This window comes from Mustela nivalis (genome assembly GCF_964662115.1).
Source record: "Mustela nivalis genome assembly, chromosome: 10".
Lineage (NCBI taxonomy): Eukaryota > Metazoa > Chordata > Mammalia > Carnivora > Mustelidae > Mustela > Mustela nivalis.
In genome coordinates this window covers 27955752-27982053 of record NC_139029.1, presented here as the reverse complement: position 1 = coordinate 27982053, position 26302 = coordinate 27955752, and the positions used below count along the sequence as shown (strand labels likewise).

Below are 26302 nucleotides of genomic sequence, written 5' to 3'. Positions count from 1 at the left end.
CTTTATTCACCTTACTCCAAGCACAGTGGCCTCCTTGTTGCTCAAACATGCCCAGTAAAGTTCCTGCCTCAGGACCTTTGCACTGCCCAGAAGGCTCTCACTTCTTTCCCAAGAAACAACATAGTGTGCTCCCTCACTTCCCTAAACATCACTTTCTCAGAGAAGGCTGACAGGCTCCTGACTTACCAAAATTTCAACCTCCTCATGGACACTCCCCATCCTCCTTCCCTGCTTTATTTTCTTCTCCTTAATATGTATCACTAAATGCTTTATATTTCTTTATCTTGTTCACTGCCTCCCCCATGAGAACACAAGCTCTAAGAGGACAAAGATTTTTGTCTCTTGTGCTTGCCACCATCATCCGCAGCTCCTAACGCAGAGCGTTTATGGAAGGCACCGGTACAAACTTTGCTCGCTGATCACGCCTTGCCTCTAACAACAGTAAGTGCCCCTTAGGGAGTGTACGAATGAGTCTGTGGTGTGCTAAGCACGGTGCCAAGGGGTGCCTGTGACAACTTCCATGAGTGGCTGCTCCAGGGCCGGTACTGGGGGCACCAGATGAATGAGACCCTGGCACAGTGTACGAGGAGCTCTTAATCTGGGTGGGGGCAGGAGAAACCCAGACTGGAGAAAAGCACTTCCATGTACTCAAAGCCCAGCCCCTGGCAGACAACAGTGGAAGCACAGAGCCAGGGAGGGGGCTCAGCTCTGCCATCTGCCAGCCGTGGGACTTCAGAGGCCCCTCCACCTTTCTGTACCTCATCTGTAAAATGGAAATAATACAGGCCAATTGTTGCATGGCTGTGAAGATGAATGGAGGGAGGAAAGCTGTTTGAACAGACCTAGAACATAGGAAGTATACAATAAATGCTAGCCATCATTATTATTACTTTTATTATTGTTAATGAAAATGGACAAAGTAGAAGAGAAAAGAGTTCTAGTGAGCAACCTGGGCAGAGGTTAAAGGCAGAAGTACAGGCACATTCCAGGTGAGAAGAGCCCTTCCATGCCAGCCTCAGGACCGCACTGGTCAAAGTCTACCCACGCACTTGGGAGTGGTGGGGGGGGGGGCTGATTGTTAACAGGGATCCATTACTGTGGGGTAAATACCCCCACCAAGACCATTTTTAAACTACCAAATGTCATCATGGAAAGGAAGTTGGGAAGAGACGCACAGTGGGGCCCTGCAGGCCCACACAGTGACCTCAGCCTGCAGGAGGCTCAGAAGGACAGCCTCCGTCCACCCCAGCCCACCTCGATCCCTGATAGGGCCAGCACCATCTGTACCGGGCCCTTGGCCGTCGAGTTAGGCTCTAGAAGGGAAAATGATAAGGCTCTGGGGAGGGGGGTGGGAAGAGACCAGCTCCGATGCAGCTTGAGGTCCATGTGTGGCCAGACCTGAGAGGGCCCTGCTCCAGGAAATCTTGGGAACCAGTACCAGCGTGTGTGTGTGTGTGTGTGCGCGCGCGTGTGCATGTCCTCTCTCCCTGGGACACACGCGCGCGTGCGCACACAGCCCCTGAAGACTTAGCCCTGAGCCCCACGCCACCTGGATATGAGCACATCTGCCTCGGGGGAGGCCCAGGCGACCGGAGCCCTTGGAATCCTAGAGGAATCAGGGAGGGGTCTTCCCAGAGGCCCACCTCCCACACAAATTCCCCCGCAGAGAGCCCTAGTCTCCCCCTGTGGGCTCAGATCGGGGAAGCTCTGGAAAGCAACTTCAGAGGCTTGGGGCTGGGCCAGCCCCCCGCAGAGCAGCTCTACTGACTGGGGAGGGGCCCTGGAGCTCCGGCTTTGCCACCTTGCTCCCTCCCTCCCACCCACCCTCCCCAGCAGGTTATCAGCGTGAAAACAGGAAGGCTGGCAGTGCTATTAATAATACATGAAGCCAGCTCTGCCCCCGATCTGGCGGGCAGGCAGAGGCGGGAGGCAGCTCCAGCCCCCAGGGAGGGAGAGTGCCAGGCTGCTGGGGGCCTGCCTGGCTGGGCCCCCGGGGAGCAGGGGTGGGAGCGGGCGGGGGTAGGGGGAGCTGCTCTCTTCCTTCCCCCATTTGCTTTGTGCCTGTCCAACACCCAAGTCTGGGCAGGGGCGCTCCCTCCGTTTTATTGACTGTCATTTCCCTCCTCAGAAACACTGCCTGGGTCCTGTGGAAGCTGAGAACAGTGAAGAAAATCTTCCGGCCTGGGATACAGGAGAGGGTCAGAGGAGTAACACAGGATTTGGTGTCAAACTGATCAGGATCTGAAATCTTGGTCCAAGCCCACCTACTACTGTGTGACTTCAGAGAAATCAGTTTACTTCTCTGAACCTTGGATTCTTCATCCACAAAATCAGAGACTACTAAGGAACTGGTGAGAATAAACAAAAGGATAAGTGTAAAACCACAGTCTCCTGGTAGTTTTTCAGTACGTGGCAGATGGGAAGTATTATTTCTGTGACCATGAACTTGAGCAAGTTTCTTTCTTCCCTGAGCCGAGCTCTTCACATCTATAAAATGAGGAGGCTGAACCAGGTGATCTCCAAGAGCCTTCCAAGTGCGGGTGGGATTTCCATGACTATAGGGTGAGAAACCCCAGGCCAGAGATGGGGTTCAGAAGCTCCAGAGACCCCACAGCCCTCTGGTAGCCCCCTCTCTGAAAATGCTACCCCTCCCCCAGAATGCATCTACACTAAGACTCAGGATGTCTGGCGTCTGGTCCACTCTGGCCTCCGTTTCCCTAGCTATGATATAGGGACAGCAATCCTGTCTTAGCACTCTGAGGAAGGGGTGAGCAGAGGGCAGGTCCAGGAGGGGAGAGGAAAGAGCCAGAGTGTCCTGGGAAGACTGAGGCAGCCTTGATTCTGAGTCATCAGCAGAGAATCACAGTGAGCTCAGGGTTTAGGGGATCACCAACTCTTTCCACCAGCACTTGCTCATTCATTCCCCAAATACTTCTGGGGCCCCTGAAGGTTTTGGTAGCAGCTCTCTGCCCTGATTCTGCCTCTACCTTCTGTTTACTCTGTAAGACTCCTTCACAAGCTCCCTTTCCTCTAACAGCCCTTTAAACGAAGGGGTCCCCCGAGTTCTGTTCTTGACCCTTTCCTCTTCCATGCCCACTCCTACCGGACCTTCCTCTTCCCCCACAGACCCATCTCCCCCAACAACCCAGACCTCTTTCCCCAGAGTGGATTTCCCTCCAGCTCCAGACCTGTGGAAGCAATGGCCCCAGGGACTTTCCATGCTCATACTTGACCGGCATCTCAAACTCGGCAAGACCTGAGTCCAGCTCACCCTTGGCCCCAGCCCCTCCCTAATCTGGTTTCTGGGACCCGCACTCGCTCTGAGCGAGTGCACTTCAGCCTGAGGACTCCCTTCTTCGCCACCCAGCTCCCCGCAGCTGCCTGCAGACTCACCCGAAGTACTGCCCAGAGAGAAGCAAAGGTCATTTCCGCCCTTGGTCCCGTAACACCAAGGGAACCCAGGCCCTGGAATCAGAAGATAAAGGTTCAAGCCCTAGCTGTGTGCTTACTAGCACCACCACCCAGAGAGCCTCAAAAAGCCTCTGCTTCTGCACATGGGGTGACAACACCCCTGCCTTGTGCTGTGGGGTTCTCGTGAGGATTAAGGGATAGGCTGCAGAGGATGCATTTAGAATGCCCCAAGAACACATCAACAAGCATCAAGTCGATGATGACGGGGGGGGGGGGGGGGTGTCTGCTCACAACCAAGCCTCAGGCTGGAAACAAAGAAGTAAACACAGACCTAGCCCTTAAGGAGCCTGCAGTCAAGCAGGAGAGGTTGTCACACAAAATAATAATAATAAAAATAACTATAAAGCAAGCAATGAATGCTTACACACTTGTAGGATCAATGAGCCATTTGGGTGCTCAGAGGAGGGTGGGATTAACTCTGCCTGAGAGTCAGGGGCTCTGTACTGGGAGAGGGCGTTTGAGCTGGGACCGCAGGAATAAGGTAACAGTTCCTCAAGCAGAGAAAAGGCAGAGCAGCCTCCCAGACACCAAAGCCCCACTCGTTCTGAACAAGGTGCCCCTTCTAAGGAATACAGAGGATAGAGAAACTAGTCAGAGCCCAGAGAGCACTCTTACCCCCACCCCATGGGCACAGCCTGACCTGCCCCAGGTACCAAAGCAGCAGAGACCCTTACAGGTGGCTCAGCCAGCAGAGGACTCTGCAATTTGCTCCAAACCCATGTCAAGTTTCTGGGGTTCCTCTCTCCCTTCTGCTGTATTCCCAAATCCAAGGTCTGTCATGGCCACGACCTGCTCCCTGGGCCACTTGCTCGGCCCGACACCATGTGAGTAGTGTCCTAGCCTAGCAGCACCGTGCTCTTGCCTGAGCCCTGGGAAGACCACCCCTCCTTCTCCTCCAGTTTCATCTCCCCCTACCCCCATCCCAGGGTTTCCTAGGGGCCTCAGAGTCTGGATGCACAGGGGAGGGAACAACCAATGGACAGCGAGTCCCTGTGCATGGAACTCTCCAGCACTCAGAAAATCAGATGCCAGTGCTGCCTCCCCACAGCCAGGCCCCCTCTCCCCAACCTGACAACTATATTTCCTGTGACCTTGGGCACAATTTTATCTTTCTGAATCTCAGTGGTGTCATCAAGTAACTCAGTCACTCAGCCAAGATTCATTGACCATCTATTCTATTCTGGGTCTAATTCTAGGAACAGGGACTATTTTGGTGAGTAAGACAGACCAAGTTCCAGCTTCATAAGGCTTACATTCTATTTTTTTCTTTTTTTTTTTTCTTTTTTTTTTAACGATTGGGCGTACCCAATCCCAAGACCCCAGGATCACGACCTGAGCCCAAGGCAGAAGCTTAACCAACTGAGCCACCCAGGTGCCCTGACAAGGCTTACATTCTAACTGGGAAAACAAACAATCAAAATGTAACCAATTGAATAGGTAATGTAATATTACATGAGGGTAAATGCTCTGCCCAGGGGATTAGAGAGGAACTGGGAGGCATGTGTTTTCTCGAGGGTGGACAAAAAAGGTCCACCTGAGAAGGAGACACTAGAGAAGAAATCTGAATCGAATGGGGGAGTGAGCATGTGAAGAGCTGGGGAAATCACTCTTGGCAGAGGGGATAGCAAGTGCAAAGGCCCTGAGGTAGGAACGAGCTTAGCCGGTTTAAGGAGTTCCAGGATGGCCAGTGGGGCAGGAACAAGGGAACAAGGGAGAGAACAGTACGAATGAAGATCTGTAAGGAAGCGAGAGATGGCTCATCCAGGACCCCGAAAGCCATGACAAGCACTCAGGTTTCACATTGTGTGAGATGGGAGCATGCAAAGGTTGCAAGCAGAGGGGGAACATGACCCATCCAAGATTTTAAAGGATCCTTCTGACTATTTTTTCTTTTTTAAGATTTTATTTATTTATTTGACAGAGAGAGACACAGCAAGAGAGGAAACACAAGCAGGGGGAGTGGGAGTGGGAGAAGGAGAAGCAGGCTCCCTGCTGAGCAGGGAGCCTGATGTGGGGCTCAATCCCAGGATCCTGGGACCATGACCTGAGCCAAAGGCAGATGCTTAACAACTGAGCCCTCCAGGCGCCCCAGGATCTTTCCAGCAATTATGTCAACAATAGACCCTGGGGCAGCATTGTCCAATGGAAATACTATGCAAGCACACATGTAATTTATAATTTTCTAACTGCCACTAACCAAAAAAGAAAGAAAGAAACAAGTGAAATTAATTTCAATAATATATTTTATTTTATCCAAAATATTATCATCTTAATATATCACCTATATTAAAAAATTATTAGAGATATCTTAAATTCTTCTTTTTCCTACCAAGTGTCGGACATCCAGTGAGTACTTTGTACTTGCAGCATACCTCCATTTGGACTAGTCACATTACAAATCACACCAGCGACATGGGGACACTATGAGGGACAACAGAGTTCTAGAGGGTCAGGAGTGAAAACAGGACGGCCAGGTAAAAGGCAACTGCCAGGTGCAGAAAGGTAGGGCTTAGAATTGAGCGCCGACAGGGGAAGGAGCTAGATTCCTGGGCTCAGCGCCAGGGGCTCCTCCTTAGAACCTCATTGACCTCTCCTCTGATCGCCTTGAGACCCAAAGAGGCTAGCCCCTGGCCCCCAACGACAAGACTGGGGTCAAGGGTATGATCTTGGAGCAGTTGTCACCTCTGAGATTGTCCCACCCTGAGCGAGCACAGCCCCATTGTCTGCAGATGCCACCAAGGCAGCTGGGACCTGTCTGATCCCCTGGCCCTGGCCCCCAAGATGGGGGAGAAAAGAGACTTGAGCTCAGCCGAGGAACTGGACACCAGAGCCTAGGGGCTCCCTCAGCCTGGGAGCACAGTCTGGCTGTGGGCCAACCCTCCCAGCCTTGTCTGCAAAGTGAGGGGCTAAACCAGTGCGAGGCATGCAGGGCAACACGTGAGACCCCTTGCCGACCCAAGGAAGTAAATGCTCGCCTCATGTGTGTGCGCCTCTTAGATGCGGGCCGTGCCATCTCACCAGCCTGCAGGGGCAAGTGCTCTTCTATGGATAACAAAGTCATACTTAACAACAGCGAACATTCACAGGCTACCATCAAACAGCCTTTCCAAACCTGCTGAGCTCCTCCCCTGGGGCACGCTGGGGCCCCAGCCCTTTTGAGCTTACCCTCAAGAAACAGGTTTCCCGTGAGTGCTCTCCTGGGGTGGGGAGAGTGCCTGGGATGGAAGAGGGGGGACGGACAACCCCTCCTGCTCCTTCTTCTCCCAGATCTACACAGACACCCATGTGCCGAATCCAGCCCAGAAGGAGGGCGATGAAGGGTCAGATGAAAACAAGGCTGTTGGGGAGTGAGGCTGAGCAGTGCCCAGGCTGGGGCCCAATGGTTGGACTTAGTACCACCACTGAGAGTCCCTGGAAATGCTCAGAGACTGTGAGCTTTGCACGAAGGAGATTTACTGTCCCACACTCTTGGGAACAACAGTAAGACAGGGAAGCAACACTAGGCAAAGGAAGAAATGCCCATGCAATGTATTCACACCCCGGAGCCGGGCTCATGGGCAGCTCTAGACCTGGGACAGCCCTTCCCAAGTGTCCCAGGCTGAAGCCAAAGGACCTGACCTTTGCATACCCCTCACCAACTGACCAGCTGCTCAATGCAGGCTGCCCCCAGGGAGGGGATAGAAGTCTGGGTGACCTGCCCCCTTCCACCAAGTCACTAAAAGCAATTCTTGGAGACGGCAGTCAACAGCTCACATGACTACAGTTAGGCAGCCTGGGGACAGGAGACGGAGGAAGAGAGAAGCCTCCTGATCTGGATGGTGTCCTGCTTCTTGGATGAGGAGCCCTAATGTCATGGCAGCAGGAGCCTCAAGCATCAGCCGGCCAAGTCCATAAACGGCCACTGAGCACAGCCAGGAAAGGCTCTGTCCCCAGAGGGACGCAGGCCCAGCCATCCCAGCGGGGAGCTCTGTCTCTAAGTCACTCAGCCCACGGGGCCCCTCGTGCAGGTCCCAGGCCCTGATCCCAGCTCTGCAGCTCCCCTCCCCCACTGCTCCCCACAACAGAATGCGTCCCTGCCCCCATCCGAGTCCGCCTCAGCAGGCTATTGTGGGGCTTGAATGAGCTTAAGCAAGTGGAAAAGTTTTGTTCCTTGTCGCTGCTATCCACATGGGAGGGGCCGTTATTAAGCTCCATACTTCCTGCCTTTGGAAGAGCTGCTCCCCCCCCCCCCCCCCCCCCCCCCCCGGCCCACAGCTTTCCTCCTTTGCCCTGGCCGTTCTCTCCACCCTTCAAATCTTCCTTCCCCCACCTGATTCTGTCTGCATCTTTCTGACTCTCTCTCTCTGCATCTCAATCTCTATATCCCTCTGCCTCTGCGCCTCACGCTGTCCTCCTTCGGATCTTTGTATGTGACCCCTCCTGTCCCCGTTTCACCTCCAACCACAGCAGCTCAGAGCCACCCCAAGATGTATGCCCGGGTCTGGCAGGATTGGGGACGGCGGGGGGGGGGGGGCGGGGGGGAGGGATGGGCCTCAACTCTTGGTTCCACAGCAGCTCCCCAGCTTAGAGCTCAGCAGGCCACCTCTCCTATGTCCCTGCTGCCCCTCTCGGCTCCTGCTCTGCCCCTGGTTTCCCAGCCTGTTTGTTTAACTACAGTAGTGTGGAGAGCCTCCACAGCGACACAACTTTCCCACTCCCAACGCTTCAGGGGCTGGCAAGGGGCCAGCAGCTCCTGCAGCAGCCCAGGCAGGCTGCCAAGCAGCAAGACCCCGCCCTGGAGCAGCACAGCCTCCTCTAGGTGGGGCCACAGTGAGGGTCCCAAGACTGGCCCAGCAGGGGTAGGAGCAGCTTGCGAGATCCCCCTTCCCCGGGGCCCCAGGGTGCCCACACCTGGCAGCTGCTGACAACCCCACCACCAAGACAGAGCTTTTCCTTTGTGGCTCAATAGAAATGGGAGCCCCACTTCTCAAGGAGCTTCTCTAAGAACCAGGTGGGGAGAGGAATTAACATAAACAGAAGGGTCACGAATGTATAAACACTGAAAAGCTCTCCAACAACATGCACTCAATAAGCATAGCTGAACTAGTGACTATGATAGGCATTCAGTCTGCAGTGTGCCAGGTAGATGGTGGGGGGGATGGGCGGATAGGTGGGTAGATGAGGGGATGGATGGATGGGTGGGTGGGTGGGTGGGTGGATGGATGGACGGACGGACGAGTGAACAGGGGAATGGGTGGGTGGATGGATGGATGGATGGATGGGTAGATGGATGGGTAAGTACCTGGGTAGGTGGATGGATGGAGATAGGTAAGTGGGTGGGTGAGTGGGTGGGTGGATGGATGGATGGATGGATGAACAGGTGGATGGGTGAATGAATGGGGGAATAGGTGGGTGGGTGGACGGACAGATGGATGGATGGATGGATGGATGGACAGACAGATGGGTGAATGGGGGAATAGGTGGATGGATGGATGGATGGATGGATGGATGGATGGATGGATGGATGGACAGACAGATGGGTGAATGGGGGAATAGGTGGATGGATGGATGGATGGATGGATGGATGGATGGATGGATGGACAGACAGATGGGTGAATGGGGGAATAGGTGGATGGATGGATGGATGGATGGATGGATGAATGGGTAGGTGCCTAGGTAGGTGGACAGATGAATAGGTGGGTGGGTGGGTGGATGGATGGACAGACAGTTGGGTGAATGGGGGAATAGGTGGTTGGATGGATGGGTGGGTGGGTGGGTGGTTGGATAGGTGGATGGGTAGGTGCCTGGGTAGGTGGGTGGGTAGGTGGGCGGGTAGATAGTGGATAGGTAAATGGTTTGCAGGTTAGCAAGCCAATCAGTATCAGACCTCCCTTTTCCTTCGACCCACCCAGAAAACCCCCTTTGCCAGATTTCTTTATTCACCAAAGACTGATTAAAGCACCAGACGCCCCCCTTGGCCTCTGAATTTCAAGCAACTTTTCTAATTCCTCTTCTCTGTCCCTTTTCCAGTGGGAGAGAGTGAGGAGCCCAGGTCACAGACACAGGGGGGTGGGTGGTCAGGAACTAAGAGGCCCACAACAGCCAAGGCCTGTACTATACTCTGATTATCTTAAGGAAAGGACAGAGGGAGCCAGGTAGGGTAAGCACCACCCATGCTGCTTCCAGCAGAGTTAGCAAAGCACAGGGAGTGTTTTGGGACAGGGCCATCAGACAGCAGGAATGAAACCTTTTCTTCTCCCTGCCAGGAGGCTCACCCCAAGCTGAGACTGGGCTTACTGAGCAGAGCCCAGAGGACCGAGCTTGAGCTATGCAGGGGGCTGGAGGGCACCAGGACTGAGCAGTGGAGGCTTGGGAGTGGGGGAGTGTACCAGGAAGATGTGGCTGAGAGTCCCAGGGAGAGGAAATTCTGAGGCAGGCCAGGCTGGATGGGATTAACAAAGGCACCTCACCCTCTCTAGCTGTGGTCTGCTGGGAACCTTCCAGAAAGCTCAGGGCCTGACCCTGAGCAAGATCCAGCCAGAACCCAAAATAACTCTGGAGCAGCGATGTTCTCAGGACCACCCTGCCTCACCCATTGTGGCGATCCTGGTCTTTCTGGGTGGCAGAGGCTAGGGGCCCCCATATGGCTGGGAGATGGGAAGAGATTGGAGGAATCAAATGGAGCCCAACTCTCTCCCCAGGCTTCCTCACCACCACCCCTGCCGTGTTTTGCAGAGATTTTAAAAAGTAAGATATGGGGCGCCTGGGTGGCTCAGTGGGTTAAGCCGCTGCCTTCGGCTCAGGTCATGATCTCAGAGTCCTGGGATCGAGTCCCGCATCGGGCTCTCTGCTCAGCGGAGAGCCTGCTTCCCTCTCTCTCTCTCTGCCTGCCTCTCCATCTACTTGTGATTTCTCTCTGTCAAATAAATAAATAAAATCTTTAAAAAAAAAAATTTTTTTTTTAAAAAAAGTAAGATATGGAAAATGCTTAAGAACAGAGTCTTCACCCAGTAAGTATTCAGCCATCAGTACCTAAGGATGGTACCTGGCACAGCGCAAGCACTAAATATTTGTTGAATTAGTGTATAAATGAATGTAGACCTGGAGGGCATTATGCTAAATAAAATAAATCAGACAGGGGAAAAATATATATATGGTTTTGCTTATACGTGCAATCTAAAAAACAAAGCAAACGGGAGTGCCTGGGTGGCTCAGGCGGTTAAGTGTCTGCCTTCAGTTCAGGTCATGATCCCAGGGTCCTGGGATCGAGCCCCGCATTGGGCTCCCTGCTCAGTGGGGAGTCTGCTTCTCTTTCTCCCTCTGCCTGCTTCTCTGCCTACTTGTGCTCTGTCAAACAAATAAATAAAATCTTTAAGAATAATTAATTAATTAATTAAAAAATGGAAAACAAAGCAAATGAACAAACAAAACTCATAAACACAGAGAACAAAATAGTGGTTGCCGGGGGTGGCAGGGTAGGGGGCAGATGAGGTGGGTGACAGGGGTCAAGAGGTATAAGCTCCCAGCTGTAAAATAAGTAAGTCACGGGGATGTCATGTACAGCAGGATGACTACAGTCGATAATATTGGAGTGCATATTTCTAAGTTGCCGAGAGAGTAAAAGTTCTCATCACGAGAAAAAAAAAATTGTAACTTTGCATGATAAAGAATGATAACTAGGCTTATTGTGGTGATCATGGCCCAGTGTATGCAAATATTGAATCATTATGCTCTCTGAAATTAATATGTTCTATTTAAATTATGTCTCAATAAAATATATCCATATTATATATAGATACAGATATATAGAAATATATAAAGGAAATTTTCTGTACTATCCCCCCAAAAAGTATGAATGAATAAGTAAATCTTGCTCCCACTTAGCTACTCTACTTCAAATATTAGAAGATACAAATCAATATTGTCTCTATAGCTAGCAAGGAAGATGTATACATTAAGCTCATTCCAACCCCAGGGCCTTTGCACTTGTTGTCCCTTCTGCCAGCAGTGATTTCCCTCACATCTTTACAGGGTTCACGCCCTCACTTGACTCCAGTCTCTGCTGCTGGAAATGAGAAAGGGACCTTATCACTGGTCTGCTCATGGAACTCCCCCTCTCCCCAAAGTTGTCTCTCCTTCCCCAGTCAAGGACTCTCACCAAGCACAAGCGCGCACACACGCACACACATCTAGGCAATCCTCACTAGACAGTTTCAGTGCCCTTACCCCATCCAGAGCTAGAACTTGAGCCAAAGGAGGTCTGGCCTGGCAGATGATCCCTCCTGTGCGCTGGTGACCATTTGTGTCTATTCATGACAAGGGCTCACTCAACCCACAGAGGAGGTCACGCTCTGTCCTCAATCACTCCTCCCTTCCCAATTAGCCTTCGCAAAAACCATGGTAGCATGCAAACAACAGAGTCCAATGGATCAGGATTTAAGAATCCTTGCTCTACCACTTAAGGAAAAAAAAGTATTTTATTGAGCACTTACTGTGAGCCCGCCTCTATGCTAATCTCCCTACACACCTGAGCTCATTTAACCCCCATAACAATTAGGCAAGATAGCTGTTATCTTTATTTTACACCTGGCTGAGGCAGAAAAAACTGGCGAAGTGCTGCGGCTCTGGAATGAGGCGGAACTGGGTTCAAATCTGTCCTCCTCCACTTACTTGCTGTGTGGCCTTGGGCAAGTCACTGCAGCTCTCTGAGTCTCTGCTTCCTCCTCTGTAATGAGGAGATAAGATAGTCACTGCCTTTGATCCTGCTGAGGATCAAAGAAGGTAATGGATGAAAGCACCGCACGGTGCCAGTCAGGCAGCCTTCCATCAAGCTCGGGGCCTGCCCTTCCCTCCTTATCTCGCCAGCTCCCCTGCCAGCATTTGCAGGCTGGGACTGGTCTTCCCCAGGGTGCCAGGCACAGGGCTGGGCACAGCCAGCACACAGACTATTCTTGCTGATTGGCAGATTTTCCCAAGGCCTTGATTGCAGAGATCATGGCCTCTCCAGAGTACCCCAGTCAGGTACTCTTGCCCTGGGCAGCACCAGTGGGAGGGACTCTGGAGGGAGGCCCCCTCCTACCTCGGACCCTCTCCCTTGTTTGGAAGCCCTTCGTCACCATGCATCCTATCCTGAACCCCGGATCCTACCCTAGTTCCCCGGAGTCTGAGTTCCTACCTAGACAGCTTGGCTGGCAGCTTGGCTTCTCCAAGACAGTGGACCTACAGGCTCACTGGTCACTCACCCCAGGGCTTGGAGCTCTGACCCTGCCCCAGGCCCTCAGCAGGACCCTGCCCTATGCGGACAGACACTCCCACTTCTATCAGCTGTCCAAATCACCCACGCCAGAACCCTGGGCTCTCGTCTGCCTACCACTCAACCCTCTGGCCACCACCCACCTACCCACAGCTGTCACTTTCATCCCACCCAGGAGCCCACACGTGCACACCCCGAGCCCACAGCCAGCCTCCAGTAGCCATGCCCTCGCCAGGACCTGGAAGCCCAGCAGAAAAATCACTGAGGCACTTTGACATGCATCAAAGGCGCTCATAAATAAATATGTGTAAATTGCATGCAAACCAAGGTGGGAATTTACACCTTTCATTGCTTGGTCAGCATCTCCCAGTACCAGTGAGGCTGCCTGTGGCTCAGGGGCTTTGGAACAAGAGCCCTTGCATCTAGGGCTCCAAAGAACAATCCCAGATTCTCGAACTTCCGAATCAAGCACATCAGCCACCATTGGCTGAGTGCCTACTGCAGGCGTTCCCCAGACCTGAGCTCCCGCACACACCCACCCAGCCTGTGACTCGTTTTAGAGTCGCCCTGGGGGCCCAGGAAGCACCTTCCGCATTTGGATGACCATCACTAATCCCGCTAGGAGCCCCAGTTTCTTCTGAGTGCTTTGGTGAGGCTGCCGTGTATGAACCCAGGTAGGAGCACTTAGCACAGTTCCTGCCCAGAGCGAACACTTGGTAAATCTTCACTATTATTAAAGAGAGTGTGTGTCTATGCAAACGTATTCTGGAAAAACATAGCCAGGAGGAGTAGTTACGAGGGGTGAGGTAGAGAAATGAACGGAGGGCTTCCACTTCCTGTTTCAAGTATTTCCGAGGTAAAGGGTTTTTGCAAAGGAGCCTGTATTGCCTTTATCATCAGCAAAAACTATAAAGATGTTCCAGTTTGGTGGAATAAAACACTACCAAGGCACAGACCTGTCCTGGGAACATTCACTTCTCAGCCACCTCCCCACCGTTCTGCACCTCTCCCCACTCTCCTGGGAATCCACATCCCTCTGAACCTGGGGGGTGGGCAGCTAGGTTCGACCAGGGGGAGCAGTTTGCTCTGGACACGACATTTATATTCATAACATGTCACGTGACATCCCCTGTCTGGCAGGACAAGCGAACCTCGGAACCCTAGAACTTTTCTGAACACCAGCTCAGCCAGGCCTTGGCTCTCCCACCTGCCATCAAGGACTGGGCCCCGGGCAGAGGACTCCTTGCTCGGATTCACTCCCAGCCCCACAGTTCACAGAGAGGCTGTCACGTCTGGATTCACCTTTGCTGCTCTTGCCCACTCCCATTGGCAGCCACTGTGTGGGACCTTTGGATCCCATATAACTTCACTCTGGTCATGGATAGAGAATGTTGGGCAGGATCAGGCCCTTGCCCCGGGTGCCCTGGGCCTAGTATCCAGCACCCTGTAGCTTGAGTCGGCTCACAGGGACGAATAAGAAGATACACCCTCTTCTCTGAAGCCCACTTCTTCTAAAACTGAAGGCTAGCCTCTACTTCCTCCTGACAATAAAAGCCCGTATCTGCCATTTCCAAGTCCCCCTCCCCCCAATTTACAAAGAGAAGGAAATGAGATCACAGTGGAACAACCACGTGCTCATTCAGCCACATTCTTAACTGGTACCACTACAAACCAGAAACTGGGCTGGGTGCCGAAGAGACAGATGAAACAGAGCCAGCTGCCCCCAGGAGCTCCCGAGCCCATAGGAGAGACAGATGCACAGAAAGGAATGACACAGTGCAGGCCCAGAAATGCTCCCACCGAGGTGGTCTGTGCAATACGGTGTGGGAGCAAGGCCAAGATCATGATTTCCTGTAGAATTAGAGCAAGAAGACTTCCCAGAGCATGGGACCCTTGAACTTGAACTTGAAGAATGGGGTGAGGGGGCATTCCACAGAGAGGGAACTGCGCGTGCAAAACTAGGACGCCCTCAAGACCCTGTGTTTTTGTGGGAACAGAAACTCCGTGCTGCTGCATTCAGAGGGTAGGCAGAGGCAGGACCCCTGGGGTTATTCACAGTAAAGAGCAATGGAGGCTTCCTGGGAGGCAAGCGACATGTCCAAGTTGTGTCTTGGGGGAGGACTCTGACTTGATTCAACACAAGGCCTGGAGGAACGGAGACTCATACTAGACGTCCTCAGCCAGTCGCCAGATTTTATGACTTACTCACTCCCCTCACACATTCTTTCAACCTCACTCTCCTGAAGCCACAAGGGTGTAGGCTTTGGCTCTCCCTTGAGGTACCCAGAGCCAACAGGCCAATGGGCCTACAAATAGAGGTAAACCGAGGCACTCTACCAAAGGGTCCTCACCTGGTCGAAAGGAGAGGAGGGCCATGAGTCTGATGTACGCTCTTTTCTCAGCCACAGACCAAAGTTGAGACGGAGGGTGATTTTATCTGCGATGACAAGTCCAGCCCCGGGCTCAGACAGGTATTGTTCCGGGCTCGGCAGACATCCCCAAGTCAGACAGATGTCCAGGGCTCAAACAGACATTGCCCCCAGGCCAGGAAGATGTTGCGCCAGGCCCGGGCAGATGCTGTGCCAGGTTCAGACACATGTCCTGGGCCCAGACAGAAGCTGTCCCGGGGCCAGATAATGTGCTGGGCTCAGCCAGGTGTCCCAGCCTCAAACAGATGTTGTCTCTAGCCCAGGCAGATGCTACCCTAAGCTCAGACAGATGCCTGCCACCAGACATACATAAAGATGCTAAGAGGTCCCTGGGAAAATATAATTCCTAAATCCTCCTTGGCCACTTCCACCCTCCACCTGCTACCCTCAAGAAAGCGGAGGACAGCCAGCACCGAGCCCGACCAACTCTCTCCGGAGGCCCCAACTTGTAACAGCCAAGGAACCCTCATGTCCCTCCCTCAGACTCCAGGCAAGTCCACTACGCAGAGGGGAGGAAGGCACATAGAGCAGGGCGATGAGTGGGGCACACGCGCAGGAGTCCAGGGTATCTGTGCGAGCCTCGGCAAGCGTGCCCAGGCTCCCTGAGCTGACTACAGGCTGGGGGGGGGGGGACTACAGTCCCCTGGAGGGGGTTGGGGGACTAAAGGAAGGAGCGGGTGGATGCGAGGACCAGGCCCACTAAGTCTTACCTCTAACCCACACTCTGAGCCTGGCTGGAGGGAAAAGGTCCTGTGACCTCATCCCCGTACTCCTATCTCTGCCCAACACCCTAAGAAGATCATTACTTGCTCATTTGAGGGTAATGACTTCCTTCTCCAGAGCTGGGCAGCATGAGGCTAGGGAGAGGGGACCAGGAGGCTGGCCCAGGGTGGACAGAAAATGAGGGACAGGTCCATTCACCAGCAAAGCTAGAAGAATGACCCTCCGTCTCCAAGAGCCTTTACAGGGGCACCCTGGAGACCTTTCTCCTCATGACCACACAGCTCCTGTCAGGAGCTATCGTGGTGCACACTTCAGCTGTGCAGAAGTTGGTGTTCAGGAACCATGGAGTGCTGGATGTTCCTGGTCTATGGGTTGGGCAGGCAACCACTAGAGGTGGGAGGGGAAGAGGTGTTTCAGTGAGAGCCTAAACACCCCATCTGTCCTGGAAGGGGGGTCTGGGGGCAGGGGGGCTGGGGACTCCCTTCAGACTCAGTCACTCCAAGCAAAGCTGGGGACCAAGTGGTTCATGAACATGTAAATTAACCTTGAGCCAACCCCCAGCAGGTGAAGTTGGGACCTTCCTCCTGCTCTCCAGAGCTACCTGGAAGCTGAGAAGGGTCAGGGGTGATCTTTAAAAACCACTCTCAAACAGAAACTCCTGACACAATTACAAATGCTAATGCACACACATTAACACCAACCAAGCACAGGGACCTTAACACAAGCACACCAATACTTTAGGGAAATCCATTAAATACAAACACACGAATTCACAAAAGCCCACCAACATTGAGCCACCACACACACAAACACACCAAGCCCCCCACCCATGACTGTAAACGCTGTACCACACACAAACACAAGGGAACCCCCTTCCTCCTCTGCACCCCGCCCAAGCTGCCCACTCCCCACCTTCAGTCAGGGCACAGAGTCAACATGGGGTCCAGGAGGTCACCTCACTCTTCTGATGAAGGTGACAAGGACTTCAATGACCATTCACTGATCTCACTCCACCCGGCGGTGGTGAATTTTGCAGCCACCCCAATGAAAAAGTGTGTTTAAAAAAAATTTATAAAGAAAGGAAGAAACTCAAACCCAGCCCCAGCCTTTCAGAGTGATTAATCCCCGCTAATGATTTACCGATTTGCAGAGAGCGTGTTCTGCATAACCGGATTGTGGGCATTAACACCAGCTCAGACGCTGCCATTCTGCTAAAAATGAAAGTAAATTTTAAGAGCAATTGACCACCCCTAATTTGAATATTCTACTGATGCACTGGGAGGACCCCACCCCCACCCACATGGCTTAGGGGCTTGGGGGAGGTGGGGGCGGCGGGACACGGAAGCAGCAAGGAAAGGTTCGTCCCTAAGAGATATTTCACCTTCCATCCCTCTCTCCCTTAACCCAGACGGAGAAATAGGGAATCTTAGATTAAACTGAGGAGGCTGCTTCTTCCTCCTCTGCCACAGGCAGCAGAGCCCCTTCTACCCCTCCCCTCCTCTTCACCATCTTGCCATCACAGGCAGGACGGCAGGACGGAAGGCGCAGGTAGGACACCTGGAGGGGTTGAGTACAGAGGGGAAGAGGTGAGGGCTTGACAGCTCGGCAACAGTGATCCTACCCCATGTGGGAGAGCTTTCTGGATGATGGCAGGCATTGTGAATCTGGCACAGAGGAAGCGGATGGACACAGTGACCCCAGTACAGCCCTGGGGTGGGGGGGCACCTGTGACCCTAGGACCCTCCCAGACTCTTTCAGTCAAAAACACGATCCAGCCCAGGAAGAGCAGGGTGTGGGCATAGGCACTCCCGACGCCGCTGAGCAAGAACGGGTTGGAGAAGCAGGCAGGTTCCACTCCTGCTCACACAGGCTCTTACTCACCCCAAGCAGCCCGGGAAAAAACCCAGGCCCCACGTCCCAAATTCCCATCGGGGTGATGATCTCATCTCGCCTTCACAAGCAACCCACCAGGGACCACCCTGACCAGTTTACAGATGAGGACACTGAGGCTTAGACCGGTCCAACGTCATCCAGCAGGCCTGAGTTTGAGCCAAGATGGAACCCAGGACCCTTGACGCTCTGAAAATGCAGGATCCAGGGCATAAAGAGAAGACTGGCAGAAGGGAAAAGAAGCAGCTGTGAGTGCCAGCCACGTCCTCTTCTCCCCACTACCAGCTGGGTCTGTCCCCTACTCCCAAAAGCTCAAAGCCCATGCACACAGGAGGGTATCCTAAGACACCTGCTCCCCCAAGAGCCCTCCCCGTGGGCCCAGATCTGCCTCTCCTTAGCTTTTCTTGGCATTCATGACTTACAGTAAGGAATCCAGGGGGAGGGTCCTGGAGCTTGTCTTCCCCCCAAGCAGTGAAAGGCCTTGGATCTCCAGATGCAACCGCTCTCAGCGTTTCCCGAACTCCAAGTGCCCACTGATCGGACTGACAAGACGCAGCACAGGGACTCAGAGGCCAAGGGGGGAAGCAGCCAGACCCAGCTGCCCCCTCTGCCTCCCTCCCAGACCTTGCTCAGTGTGCCATTGCGTTGGTTCGCCCATCTGGGGCATGTGTCTGGAATATTACGGAGCACAGGCGCTGGTGGGGAGTGTGCTTGTCTTCTAGAGGCCGCATCTGAATCTCTCAAGCAGGAGCGTGAATGTAGATCACAGAGTTAGTGTCTGTGACTCAGGCCTTTGCAGAGAGAACACGTGGGGCTGGAGTTCACCCCTGCAGAGCCTCCCCTGCCGCCTGCCCCTCCCGGCAGTGCGACCCCCCACAGGGAGGGCCCCATCTGCTGGAGGCTCGGTGACCTGTGTCAAATGAGCAGGCGCTCGGTCACACTCCAGAGCCCGGAGGAGGCCGCCGGGCTCTGGGAAAGCCCAGGCAGCTCCAGGGCTGGGGGTGGGCTGAGCAGGGGTCCCGCTGGGGAGGGAGGGCCACAAGCTTCTGAGACTGGCGGCAGCCTGGCTGGGAGCTGCCCTCCGCAGACAAGGAAAGTGAAGAAGGAAAAAAAAAAGGAAAAAAAGAAAGAAATATATATATATATATATGAAAAGAAAGGGCTTCCCTGCTTCCGTGGGACCAGCACTGCTGCCATAAGGCAAGGGCCAAACTCTGAGCTGGGCACGGGCCCCCCTCTGCCTTCTGACCCCTTGTGCGGGATATATTAGTTCCATGGTGGGGGGCGGGGAGATACATCTGTGTGTCTCCATGACGCACAGGGTTGGCCTCTTTGTATCTGAGCACTGGGGGAGACAGTGTGAGTGTGTCTGTGTGTTCACATTTGCGGGTACCAGGGTGTACCTGTGTGTGGGAACTGGCCTGCCAGGTGAGAGCTTCCATGCTTGTGACCCCTGGGCCAGCAGGTCTCCGATATTTCTGTGTCACTGAAGCAATGCCTACTCGAGCCTCCTGCAGCCCGTGTGCACGTTCTGGGCACGTTTCCTTTGGGATGCATGTCTGTATTTATCGTTGTGTGTTGGTTTGTGTTGACTCTGAATTCCATCCTAATGGGATGACTCCATGTGTCCCTACTGTGAATCTGGGTGTTTGTCCCTAGGCTAAATTGCATGTCTATATCTGTGTGTTGTGTGTGTGAATGCATGGCCATCTGCATGCCTAAACCGTTCAGCATCTACATGGGTCAGGTGGTAGTCCGACTGCAATGCCCCAATTTCTCCCCATCGGCTCTCTGGGGAAGGGGGGGTTCCCCTAGAGAGGGGCTGTTGAACTGTGCGCATCTCTGCCAATGGGTATGTCAGAGCCCCTGGGGTCCTACCCAAACCTCCAGAAGCAGAAGCAAGTTGGATATCAAGACCTCTGGGGGGAGCCCAACTCTCAAATACAAGAAACTGTTAACTCCAGACTAAATCCATGCATTATAGAGGGTCTAAAACTTCCAAAACGCAGAAAGGAATGTTATCCTTCCCTAGTCCACACAGCCAGCCCCGAGGGTGCTAACACTGGAGCTTGGGCATCGTCCTGAGAAGCAGGGATTGCTGTCTTATTTTAAGATGACAAAACTGAAGCTAAAACCAGTGAAGCAGACCGGCCAAAGTCACAGATGTGCTGGGGGATGGGGGTAGGGGGAACTGGGAAGGAGTCTTGCTGCCTGACAAACTGGTCACCTAGGAGCCAGGCTTTGCTGCAGACACCCCTCAATTCAGTACACACCTGAGAACCCGGCTTCAGAAGCCCCAGATGACCCTGGTCTGTCCCCACAGAACTACCAGGGATGGGGCTGTGGTTTCTCTCTACTGCGACCGCCAAAGCCAGTGCCTCCACTGGTGCCCGCCCCCATCCCATAGCAGTGGGAGCAGGCGTGATGAAGAGTGGGACCTGCAGCCTCAGAGAAGCCCAGTTTCTTAAATTTTTTTTTTTTGTTGTTTATTTACTTGACAGAGATCACAAGTAGGCAAGTAAGCAGAGAGGCAGGCGGGGGCGGGGGGGGGGGGGGGGGAAGGAAGCAGGCTCCCTGCTGAGCAGAGAGCCCAATGCGGGGCTCATGACCCAAGCCAAAGGCAGAGGCTTAACCCACTGAGCCACCCAGGCGCCCCAACAAGCCCAGTTTCTTCATCTCCACCCCAGGAATAATAATCTCAGGGCCCTTCTTACAGGGCTGAGAGGTGCAGATAAAATGTGAATAAATGCAGAAGCACTCGCTAAACCATCGTGCCCATGGGTCACTGTTCTTCAAGTCTCAGTGGCAGTTCAAAGGCTGAACATCATACACCTGACTGCTGTCCAGACACTTCCCTTCCTCTAACAGGAACTGAGAGATTCACAGAATCAGACAGCTACAAGAGCCTGAGAGGTCAGGCAGGCCAAACCTCCACAACCGCACTCTACAGATAAAGAAACGGAGATTTGCGGGGTGCCTGGGTGGCTCAGTGGGTTAAACCCTTTGCCTTTGGCTCAGGTCATGATCCCAAGGTCCTGGGATCGAGCCCCGCATCGGGCTCTCTGCTCAGCAAGGAGCCTGATTCCTCCTCTCTCTGCCTGCCTCTCTGCCTACCTGTGATCTCTCTCTCTCTCTCCTCTCTCTCTCCCTCTGTCAAATAAATAAATAAAATCTAAAAAAAAAAAAAGAGAGAGAGAGAGAAAGAAAGAAACTGAGATTTGCTTAGAAAGGGGGAAGTAACATGCCCATTCACTGGCCTTGCACAATAGAAACAACCAGAGTAAAAGCCTTTTCTGAGAGCTTTTCACCCCCATTTTCTCAGACTACCCACAGTACAGCCTACAGTACAGTTAGTCCCCATTTACAGGGAGGAAAACCCAGAGCCTCAGACACTGGACCAGAGCTATTCTTGCCCAGAAAGATAGAAGCAGGTCCAGGTTGGAAGCCCAAGCTTCGGGGTCATGCTGGTTGGGTTAGGGCTGGCGTGAGAGGCGCTTTCAATACAGAACTCCCACCTTGGCCCTAACTCCTGGGCTTGAGGAGGGGTCAGGAAGGCAAGTGCTTTATGGTCTTATGAAAGAAAGGTGACTCAAGGTGACCATGTCGTGGGCCAGAGTCCAGGAAAGCCAAGCATCCCTAGCTGGGTTCAGACACTGAGGGTCTAGAGGAGCAGTCTGTACCCAGTACGACCCCTGTCACCATGGACTCTGCCCCAGCCACCCTGAGGACCATTCCCACTGCAACTGTTGTCTAAGCCCCCATTACCTTTATTCATTCACTGAGGCTCTATTTACAGTCCTAACTTGCCCAGTAGGGTCTAGCTGGGCCCCCAGCTCAGTTCTATGATCTGGGACCCCAGGGCTCTGGAATCTAGGGCTCCACTGGAGGTAAGACCAGAGGGGGAAAAAGAGTAGGCTGTCAGGTGGAAGCCTCAGTGCAGGAAAGTGGAGGCTACAACTCATTACACTCGGCCTCCAGCCCCGTGTAGGGCTTAGAGGCACGGAGTGGCTGCGTTGAGGTCCAAGTCCACTGAGGCTCTTTCAAGGAGCCCTCTCACTGCTGGGGAGATGAGAAGATCCCGGAATTGCACACTCCGCCTTCCTAGCAAGGCTTCCTCCATCTCAGTTCCCTTTTCAGCAGGCCCCAACCAAGTCCGTTAAACTCCAGCTCAGAGCTCCAGCGAGGCTGGACAGCTCCTGGCCTGCATGCAGGATTTCTGAAATGCCAGCCGCCCTTCCCCAAGTCCACGCCACTCCTCACCTGGAGCAAGTTTCGCGTCCGGGCACGACCCGGTCATGACCTCGGCCAGTGAGTCGGTCACGCAGAGGGAAGGAGCGAGAAGGCGGCAGCCGCGTGGGACAGATACCCAGGGGCGAGTATGTCCACCACCCCCATCGGCGGCGTTTTCCCCAAGCCTAGGTCTCCACCTCGAGGTCCTCTCACTCGGAAAGCCCGGAACGCGGCCTGGTTACGGGAGCTCGCGTCTCCCCGCAGCATCGCAGCATTGCTGCGGTGCGTACCCCCAGCCGCCCACGCAGTTCTCACCTGGTCCGCGTAGCCGGGAGGAAGGGGAACCTGCACGAGGCGGAAAGCCAGAGCTGGTCGGACTCGGCCCGCGCCGGACGCGCTCTCGGGGCCGCCGTACGTTGGCGGAGTTGCGACGCTAGGTCTAGAAGGAGAAGAGGGAAAACGGGACGGGCCCGGGAGGCGGGCAGAGGAGAGCTCCGTGCAGGCTGGAAGCGCGGGAGGCGAGGAGGCCGAGGGGAGCAACGGCGCCGGAACCGAGCCGGGACCCGCGCCGCCTCCCGCTCGCCGCCGCCGAGACCCGCGGGAATCCCGGCCCGCCGGCAGCGGCACTGCGGAGGGAGGAGAGCGGGGCTCCGCTGCTTCTCGGAGCCCTAGCGCCTCCCGGAGCCCGCAATCCCTGCGGCTGCCCGGGCAGGAGACGGGCGGGAATTCAGTTCGCGTGGAGTGTGGGACCTGCCGGGCTCCGAGTCTCCTGCTCCGGGGGTAAGCGGGGCCCACGCAGCCAGGACGAGAGGGGGTGCGGTCCCAGTGCCACCCCCGCGCCACTCCCCACGTGGCGGCCGCGCCCCCGGGGCGTGAGTATGTACGCGGACGGTAGGGGGGCCGTGAATGAAGCCCCAGCGGCCAATCAGCACGGCGGGCGCGCGGGACCCCGGGAGCGAGGCCCAATGGCGAGCTCTGGGCGGCCGGGCCGGGCGGCGGGCGGACGCGGGGGGCGGGGGCCGTGGCCGGGGGGCGGGAGGCGGCTCCGCGGGCAGCCAATGGGCGGCGGGTGGGGTGGGGCTCCGGAGCGCCGAGCGGGTCGGGGCTTTAAGCCGGCGGAGCGCGGCGGCGGGGCCCGCAGACGGAGAGGAGCGGCGGCGGCGGCGCGGCGCAGGGCGCGGGGCGGCATGGCCACCACCGCGCAGTACCTGCCGCGGGGCCCCGGTGGCGGAGCCGGGGGCACGGGACCGCTTATGCACCCGGACGCCGCGGCGGCAGCGGCGGCGGCGGCGGCCGCCGAGCGGCTGCACGCGGGGGCCGCGTACCGCGAAGTGCAGAAGCTGATGCACCACGAGTGGCTGGGCGCGGGCGCGGGCCACCCCGTGGGCCTAGCGCACCCCCAGTGGCTACCCACGGGAGGAGGCGGCGGCGGCGACTGGGCCGGGGGCCCGCACCTGGAACACGGCAAGGCGGGCGGTGGCGGCACCGGCCGAGCCGACGACGGCGGCGGCGGAGGAGGAGGTTTCCACGCGCGCCTGGTGCACCAGGGGGCGGCCCACGCGGGCGCTGCATGGGCGCAGGGCGGCACGGCGCACCACTTGGGCCCGGCCATGTCGCCGTCCCCAGGGGCCGGCGGGGGCCACCAGCCCCAGCCGCTCGGGCTGTACGCGCAGGCGGCCTACCCGGGGGGCGGCGGCGGCGGCCTGGCCGGGATGCTGGCGGCAGGCGGCGGCGGTGCGGGACCCGGCCTGCACCACGCGCTGCACGAGGACGGCCACGAGGCGCAGCTGGAGCCGTCGCCTCCGCCGCACCTGGGCGCCCACGGACACGCACACGGACATGCACACGCGGGCGGCCTGCACGCGGCGGCGGCGCACCTGCACCCGGGCGCGGGCGGCGGTGGCTCGTCGGTGGGCGAGCACTCGGACGAGGACGCGCCCAGCTCGGACGACCTGGAGCAGTTCGCCAAGCAGTTCAAGCAGCGGCGCATCAAGCTGGGCTTCACACAGGCCGACGTGGGGCTGGCGCTGGGAACACTGTACGGTAACGTGTTCTCGCAGACCACCATCTGCCGCTTCGAGGCCCTGCAGCTGAGTTTCAAGAACATGTGCAAGCTCAAGCCGCTGCTCAACAAGTGGCTGGAGGAGACCGACTCGTCCAGCGGCAGCCCCACCAACCTGGACAAGATCGCGGCGCAGGGCCGCAAGCGAAAGAAGCGCACGTCCATCGAGGTGGGGGTGAAAGGCGCGCTCGAGAGCCACTTTCTCAAGTGTCCCAAGCCCTCGGCGCACGAGATCACCGGCCTGGCCGACAGCCTGCAGCTGGAGAAGGAGGTAGTGCGCGTCTGGTTCTGCAACCGGCGGCAGAAGGAGAAGCGCATGACCCCGGCGGCCGGCGCCGGCCACCCGCCCATGGACGACGTTTACGCACCGGGCGAGCTGGGGCCGGGCGGGGGCGGTGCATCGCCGCCCTCGGCGCCCCCGCCGCCCCCGCCGGCCGCGCTGCACCACCACCATCACCACACACTGCCCGGCTCGGTGCAGTGACCCCGCGGGCCGGGCCCCCGCCGGCGCGCAGCGAGGCGCCGCGCGGCCTGAACTCTTTTTGTTCGGTTGCTTTGGATTTTACAAAAAGCCCAGAAACTTTCGAACAAAACCAAACACCCGGACGACCCTCTCTGGCGAGCGGCGAAGACAGCCGATAGGCTGAGTCGCCCGAGCCCCGGGAGAGAGGAGCGAAGATCCGGAACGCGCCAACTCACCCCGGGCATCCTGCCCGCCGCCTGCTCCCTGCCCCCATCCCCTCGACGACCCCCGCCCCTGCCCCACCCCGGGCTGTTCGGGGCCGGATCCCGGCAGCGGCCTCCCCACAGCGACAGGTAACGCGGTACGGGGTTAGGGATCCCCGGGAGAGAGGACGAAGAGAGGAGGGTTCCCTATCCCTTTCCCCGGCGCGGACTCCCAAGCCTGCGGGTCGAGGGTGGGGGACTGTCACTTAATTCGCTCCACGCCTCTTCTCTCCCACAAGGATGCGCCCCATCCCCTTACCCTTCCTCCGGGCTTGGTTTTTTACGGTTTTTATTTATTCATGGAGCCTCCCGGCTCCTGGGGTCCTTCTAACTCCGCCCGCGCCCTTAATTTAAATCGCTGTATACTGTATTTATCGGGGCCCCGGAGGGGAGGCCGCGAGAGCCGCGTCTGTGTATAAAAGCAGGAAATAGCCAAAGCTTTAATCTAGCCTAATTTATTTTTTTTCCCTTATCTTCCCCTGCCCTACCCCCCAAAAAGCAAAACAAAAACAACAAAAAAAAAAACTAACAAAAAAAAAAAAAATTCGAGTGTTCATTTTTCGTTTCGTTTTATCCGAGCTGCGATTCGGTTCCCGGCCACGCGGGAGGGGTCTGCGCTCCCACACATAGCCCACGGGAAGAGGCTCCTGCCCGGCTGCAGACTGACCGCTGCACAGCAGGGCCCCCGCTCCCCGCGGGGCCCTGCCCTCCTGGCCACCGACAAACGAAACTTGAAAAAGTTGGAGATATTTTTTGACCAGCTGTAGAAATAAGCCGTTCCCCTTAGAACCTTCTGCCTGATTCCTTGCAGCTTCCTCCTGCTCCCTTTCTGGCCCCACCTGGGATGCGGGATGCTGGGGCGGCCAGGAGAAAAATTCCCCAAGTTTGGGGTGAGGTGGGAACCATGTAAATATGTGAGATATGTACACACATTTTGTGCTTGGTTTTTATTTTTTGGTTTTTCCGGGCTGCCCTCCATCCCCATCCGAAAGGATTTTGTACACTGAATAATCCGAAAAAAAAAAAATATTTTAATATGATTTCCAGATTTCTGACCCATCTCTATTTATTTTCTGGATGTGTTTGGAGCTTCCCCCTTCTCCATTTCTTGTTCTGTTTGTTACCGTTTGGATTTAAATTTTGTTATTTTATTTTTCTTATTTTTCAGAACAATGTTTTGGTGCATTCTTTGTATCTTTATTGCAAAAAATAATAATAATAATGTAGACTGGGAAGTTCCCTTTATATTTATGTTATAGTAAATATTTTATTACTCACATAAACATGTACCCCAGGGCTGTGTCCTGTCCTTTTTACTGCCAGGGTTGGGTCGGTGTGCGGGTGAAGTGTTGGGATACCCTGGCTAACCTCCCCTGAAGTTCTGGCCACACTATCTGGGACAAAGGTGACCATGCAGACCTTCTTTCAGGCCCCTATGAGGACTGCCTGCTACTTGGGCAACGAGTGAGCGTAGGGGAGATGAAGCTGCCTCGTGTCCCCTCCTGTAAACAGACTATCCTGAGACCAAACCAGGGCCTC

At 55.3% G+C, this 26302-nt stretch overlaps 1 protein-coding gene and 1 long non-coding RNA gene across 3 annotated transcripts in view; one reads left to right on the top strand and one right to left on the bottom strand.

The window, feature by feature from the left end:
- Nucleotides 1–22922, bottom strand: part of LOC309843199 — a 65388-nt gene extending 42466 nt beyond the window's left edge. For both annotated transcript variants that reach the window (XR_014300003.1, XR_014300004.1), the window contains exon 1: nt 22291–22922. This is a non-coding gene — a long non-coding RNA (uncharacterized lncRNA). The remainder of the gene's footprint in view (nt 1–22290) is intronic.
- Nucleotides 22923–23162: 240 nt separating this feature from the next.
- Nucleotides 23163–26051, top strand: POU3F1 (POU class 3 homeobox 1; the record flags this gene model as incomplete). Its single annotated transcript, XM_082686159.1, has 1 exon — nt 23163–26051. One exon carries the CDS (start codon nt 23163–23165, stop codon nt 24519–24521), a length of 1359 nt encoding a protein of 452 aa, XP_082542285.1. The 3' UTR covers nt 24522–26051.
- Between the last annotated feature and the right edge of the window lie 251 nt (nt 26052–26302).